A 6,392-nucleotide genomic window follows, 5' to 3' on the forward strand; every position below is an offset into this window, starting at 1 on the left:
AAGCTGCCTCCTTAATTGTCAGTGTTTGTTCACTGGAGGCTTCAAATTCCCACATCACAATTGTATAAGTTTCATACTGGACCACAACCAGCTTCAAAGTAGTTGTGATGTCACAAATCATTCTCATAGGCCTTAAAATCAGATTTAAGGAGAGCACAGAGGAACTTTCTGCCTTTAGCAGATGAATGTAAAAACAGCCTTCTAGTGTCAAACTTTGCACACACATCATTCTGTTGTGACGCTCAAACATCTAACTGTGGGAACAAGAAGAAAAACATTTTTGACGGGAGTTGCACTGAAAATTTACAGACAATGTAAATGATCATACCAGAGAATAACATCTAGATTAAATGAAAATGACTGTTTTTTGGTTTATTGTCAGGAAGAAACATCCAACAAACCATTAATTTACTGCTCATTCATCAGAAACCATTGGTGTCAATATTAGTATCTTGTAGAGAAAAGCAAATGTATTGAGCAATAAAGTGAAGCAACAAATTCATCTTGTTTGTCTATAATAGACCAGACCACCACCACCCTCATTCAACCCACCACCCCCACCTGTCATTATCAGGACACCATCGGAGTCAGTGTACAGTGAGATAGAGTATCCTTCCTACCTGGACATTCTGCCAGAGGATGATGATAAGACGGTGAGAGAGACAGATACAAAAGCACACGCGCGCGCGCACACACACACACACACACACACACACACACACACACACACACACGCACGCACACACACACACACATACTCAGAATATACTCTAAACTTCACATGTTGACTAGTTGGTATAATTATTTAATTATTAGAATACTTCTAGGCATATGTGGTTTAGATTTTAGAGATAAGGAGTTTAAAAACTGAGTAGATTATATGTCTGTAGATTTAGGCAATAGGGTGCATTATTTGATTTCTGATATCTATCATGATCTATTTCTATGAAACAGTACCAGAAACGAGGGAGGTCAACACTTCGCTCTGAAGAATACCAAAGACGCTGTTCCTCTTCACGTCAACAGACCACAGAGGACACAGAGGTAAACCTTACCTGAACTAAATGGTTCACTTGCCCTGCTCCTTTACCAACAAACACCATTGAGCACCATTTGATTTAGTACCAACCAGCTAGAAGTCAGAGAGTGATATCAAAACCGTCATGAATAAAATCTACTCTACTCTCTTTTTCTCAGGAGATGAATGGGATGTTGAGATGGTTGAAAAAAGTGTCAAGTAAGTATTAAATGTCTTCTGCTAGATAGATATTGAAAACTAAACAAGGAAAGAAGCATCAAACTTTTCCTTTTTCATTCTTATTATACTGACTGCCAATTTTGTGTATTAATTCATTTTAAAAGAAATGTGAAAAAAACATGTCAGTGTCCTCAATAACAAAGAAGATCAAAGTGTACAATATCTAATCTGTCTCTGTGCTGACATTTCAACAGAATCTGATTACATGGCTCCATCATTGTTTGGTCTCAGTATAGAGGAGGAAATCAGGTAACAAACTGTCATGTGAATTCCTACTTGGGAACTGGCAATGTCATTTTGGCTCCATTAGTTTTGTGTTATTATATCTCTATTTCTTTTTAAAGTGTAATTCATACCTTTTCATAGCAAATATACCTAAGAATATGCAGGTTTGATGTGGAACTAGATGCGTCATTTTCTGGTGAACACTTCTAAATACATAATTACAACATGAACTTCTGTGTAACAGCTTATATATGACAATAGAAGTTAATGGGTTAAACTATTTCAGAATTAATATGAAGTTGAACAAAAGCTAGATTTAGCGCTAGATCAAGAAACAGACTTTTGTTAAGCCTTTTCTGTTACTTTCCTATGCAGGTCATTTAATCAGAGAGCCATGAATGTGAAACAGGCCCTGCATCTCTACAACCTCCTCATGATGAAACGCAATGAAATCCTGCGGGTCAAGATCTCAGAGTTTACTTCCATCTCAGACAACCTGGACAAGGTGCAGAAGAAGAGCAAAACCATGGGTATTGCTGGAGGCACCACAGGTGCTGTGGGAGGGGTGACTGCAGTGGTGGGTATTGCCTTAGCTCCTGTGACCATGGGTGCCTCACTGATTGCCACAGCTGTTGGTGCAGGTATGGTGGCGTCCGCTGGGGGCATGGGCGCCCACGCTGCCAAGGCCAATAACAACACTGCGAATAGGACAACAGTTGAGAAACTAGTCAATGACTACATGGCAAATATTGTTGACATGGAACGCTGTCTGGATTTTATCCTTTCTGGGATGAATGAGCTGCGAAGGCATGACCTTGCCAGGTTACAGAGGGCAGGAGCCCAGCCTGACGCACTGAAGATAGCACATCTGTCACAGTCTGTGTTTAGGAGTAGCATGAACAATGGTGGGAGGACTTCTGTTGCACACACAGCTGGGATGTCATCTCAGAGACTGCTTCAGGCATTTGCTAAGGAAATGGATCTGTATTTTAAAGTAAAGGATGATCAAAAGCTGAGGCAGTCCAATAAGAGCAAGTTTTCAGGTAGAGTTCGCCTGCTGGCTCAAAATCTGCAGGATGAACTAGATCACCTGAATTGTATGTGGGAAATGTTTTCTTGAGAGAGACAACTCTGTGTTTGTGTGTGTGTATCCTATGTGTGTGTGTGTGTGTGTGTGTGAGAGAGAGAGAGAGATGCATCAGAATTAAAAGCCTTATTTAACATGTGTTCTGATTTAAAAGAAATGCTATAACTGTAAAACCTATTCTGTTGTCTATGTCTGATTGACTAAAGCCAGTATTTAAGGGTAGTTCAGTCATTATTGTAATAAAGAGAACTAATGGAAATTATTCTCATAAGTCAAATAATCTTGTATTAATAATAAAAACAATACTGCGTCACTTTGTAAAGTCTAGTACCAGTGATTACTTTTTAGGATGACAGTAAACATGCGTGGAAAGTGGCATAGTCGCAAACCTAGGCGGAGTGATATTATGACCACTGCGGAAGGATACCTCCTGTTCTATCTTTGGCTCTATAATAGCACCGCGCCACACCACACGCCATTTTCCATCCCAAGGAAACGAAGGAACAGCATTGTCGGAGATCGCACTTTTTGCCGAAATGGCAGTGTAGACGCGTGCAGCGACCTAGCAGCAGCCAACAAAACAGTGCATCCAACCAGTGCACTGAGTCACTTCTACTTCAGCAACATGTCGTAAGTATTATTTTTGTAACATATGGTCAATGACAGCTGCCCGGCCTATAGCGGTGGTTAAACCAGACCTTAAATAAATTCCAGTTATTTAGTTTTACCGTTTACATTTCATTTTAAAAACACAGAGTGGGATAGTTATAATTTAATACAATTAAGCTTTTTAGCGGTAGTTTGTATAAAAAGGATTAACCATCTAGATGACGCAACACCAGACACTAAAGTGAAATGTTACACTTTCTTATTGGCTCTAATGTCTTCGCTACATTGTATCAGTCTAATCGTCGAGAACAGATTTGCTACATTTGTATCAAACTCAGTTGTTATCGCGATCAAGTGCCAACGTGGCAGTGAAGAAAATGGCTCGTTTCCTCTTTTGTGTCAAAATGGCGGCTTACTGTGGGCGGATGGAGAACAAAAATGTGGCTGTGTTTTAGTGAGGGAGGGCGGTGGACCGTATGACCCCATTGGCAAACACACTGACGTCAGAGTCACAAGACTCGTAGCTGGGTTGAAACACATGATGTGTTGCAGGTGCATTGCAGTGATGGGGGCAGTGTTGCGCTAAAATGTGAGCGGTTTTACCGTGTGACATCAGAATCATTATTTTCATACCCACACTACTGTTTTGTGCAGTGACATCACTAGTGTTGACAGTTTGAAGTCTACATCTTCCAGCCTTTTTCATCTTTATCAGCTTTTTTTAGGGTTTTATCTACTACAATAGATTTTTCTTAGTATTGATGATCAAATTTTTAACACAAATGTTTTCTTTTCCCCCTGTCCTCAGGTCCTACGTGGAAACCCTCAGCACTGCTGCATTCGACAGCATAAAAGAGTTCGACGCTTTCCTAGCATCGTCACACACTCCATTTGTGACCAACAACAGCCACTATGACCATGATGATGACAAACTCACAGTTTGGCCTGGAAGACATGGAGGCCCTTCTCTGGGAGCCTTCCTCTCCCATGGCTGACGCCGTGGGCTCCCTGTTATTTCACCCTGACCAAGAAGAACAACACGAAGGAGGAGGAACCTCAATGGAGGGGGCCACATCACCTGTGTCACCCCTCACCTCCTCATCGCTGTCTTCCTCCTCTCCTCCTCCCTTCTACTCACCTCCTCCCTCACCGCCGGCCATCCTCCTCCATGGGGACAAAGCCGGGACTGAGTCTGACCTGCTCTCCCTCCCCTGGTTGGGCCACCCTGGTCAGCTGAGATGTACCGAGACAGTCTCAGATTATGGCAAAGGTAATGACTGTAAATTAATATTCATTAACAGAAAGTAGCCTTTTAAGCACAGTGCCAGTGTAACAGTGAAAAAGCCGATAGCTCATTAATATCGTGCCTCATTTGTCTTTACAGAGGATGCGTTCGGTGACCTGGACTGGATGGCTGAAAGGGTGGATCTGAGCGAATTTGACCTGGACTCTCTGATTGGCTCGTGCAGTCCTGCTGAAGAGTCCCCCAGCTCTCCAGAAGACCTCCTGGCCTCCCTGGATTGCCCCATGGAGCTTGACTCCCTGCCAATACCTGCTCTCTCAACTCCTGCTCTCCCAAGTCTTCCCACTGCTTCTCCTCCAAGTATTCCTCCCACCACTCTTCCCTCAGTCTGTTCAGATCCTCCTATCATTCCAGCAGTTGAGCCTGAAGTCCTCATCGACAGGCAGGAGGTCCCCTCCCCTTCTCTGTGTGTCCCAGAGCCACAAGAAGAGTTGGAAATCAAATCTGAGCCTGCCTCCCCTGACCCATCTTCCCCCTTGATTGACTCTCCCTCCTCTCCAGTCTACACCTTGGACCTGGGCAGTGAAGTGGATGTCTCAGAGAGTGAGGTGAAGCCAGTTGTAGCTTCTGTGGTCCCTCAAGTCCCGAGACTCGTACTCTCCCTTTCACCAACCCGCATCGTCCTGGTTCTGACTCCCAAAGATGAAGTTGGGATCACCACCACAACCACTGTAACCACCACTTCAGAGGTCATTCATTCCTCTCCTCCAGCCTCCCCTCCACCAAGGTCCTCCAGAAGCAGACCATACCCTGAACCCAAACATAAAGCCAGCCCAGCCTCCTCCAGTGCCACCAATGTCAAAGTAAAGTCACTCCCGGGTGCAAGTGGAGAGGAAAGGACATCTTTGAAGGCGGTGAAGAACAAGAAACTAAAGAAGATGGAGCAGAATAAGACGGCTGCCACTCGCTACCGTCAGAAGAAGAGAGCTGAGCAGGAATCACTTCTGGCAGAGCATGAAGTGCTGGAGAGGAAGAACATGGAGCTGACTGAGAAGGCTGAATCCATGGCCAGGGAGATTGAATACCTCAAAGAGCTGATGGCAGAGGTCCGCATGGCCAGGATCAAAAAAGGCCTCAGTGCTGACCCCTAGTGGTTGGACCTAACAATGACAGATAATGTGTGTAACAAGAAGTGGATGATTGCAAAAGGGGGCTCATCAGTATAGTATGTGTTCTGTCTACACAGCTTGTCATGGATGCACAATCCAGTAAAACCGATGTTTGTCAGCATATCTCCTTTTTAAATATCTAACACTGGTATTAAATATAGAATACCTTTTTTGTCACATTCAGAGTAGTTTTTATTGAAACAAGTATTTTCCATTCAGTATATAAACCTGTGTTCTTTATGATGTATATAAACTTCTCATATCTCTGGTCCACAGTAATGTGATAGTGAGATGTCCTTTTTTAAAGTTTTAAAATGTGCATAGTATAGTATAACCAGACCATCTGTATTATTAATCTCTTAATAAAGAGTCTTAAAAACTAATTTCAGGCATGTGGTGTGATTTCCTCTGGGAGTTAATGATGTAGATTGGGAGGGTAGTGCTTTAATTTTTCTCTTAGTACTTCAGAAGATTCAATATGACTGTTGCATACTGGTAAATACACATCACTGAGGGTATATATAGCATGAATTGGCATGTGAGGTCATGAATGCCTGTTCATATGGAAAATTTACCCCACAGCATAGCAAGTGTGGTTAGTGTAGAAGACCACACCACAGGTTTGAATCAAAACAAAAGAGATACTGCAGTGCAGATGAATTGTATATAACATGTACAATAGACTTTACAGCCTATTTGCAATGTAACCTTTTCTCTAACAAAGAGTCTTTGTTCCCTGTCTGATTATTCGTTACAATAAGCTTGTGGGCGTCTGTTTGAGTGGAGCCTCTTTTCAAACAA

General features: G+C 42.7%; 1 protein-coding gene across 1 annotated transcript; it reads left to right on the forward strand.

The window, feature by feature from the left end:
- The first annotated feature begins 3,027 nt into the window (after window positions 1–3,027).
- atf4b (activating transcription factor 4b) lies at window positions 3,028–5,974 on the forward strand. The gene is made up of 3 exons (XM_042392538.1): window positions 3,028–3,200; window positions 3,988–4,449; window positions 4,564–5,974. Exons 2-3 carry the CDS (start codon window positions 4,092–4,094, stop codon window positions 5,571–5,573), a joined length of 1,368 nt encoding a protein of 455 aa, XP_042248472.1. The 5' UTR covers window positions 3,028–3,200; window positions 3,988–4,091; the 3' UTR covers window positions 5,574–5,974.
- The last annotated feature ends 418 nt before the right edge of the window (window positions 5,975–6,392 follow it).

This window comes from Thunnus maccoyii, chromosome 18 (assembly GCF_910596095.1).
Source record: "Thunnus maccoyii chromosome 18, fThuMac1.1, whole genome shotgun sequence".
Taxonomy (NCBI): Eukaryota; Metazoa; Chordata; class Actinopteri; order Scombriformes; family Scombridae; genus Thunnus; species Thunnus maccoyii.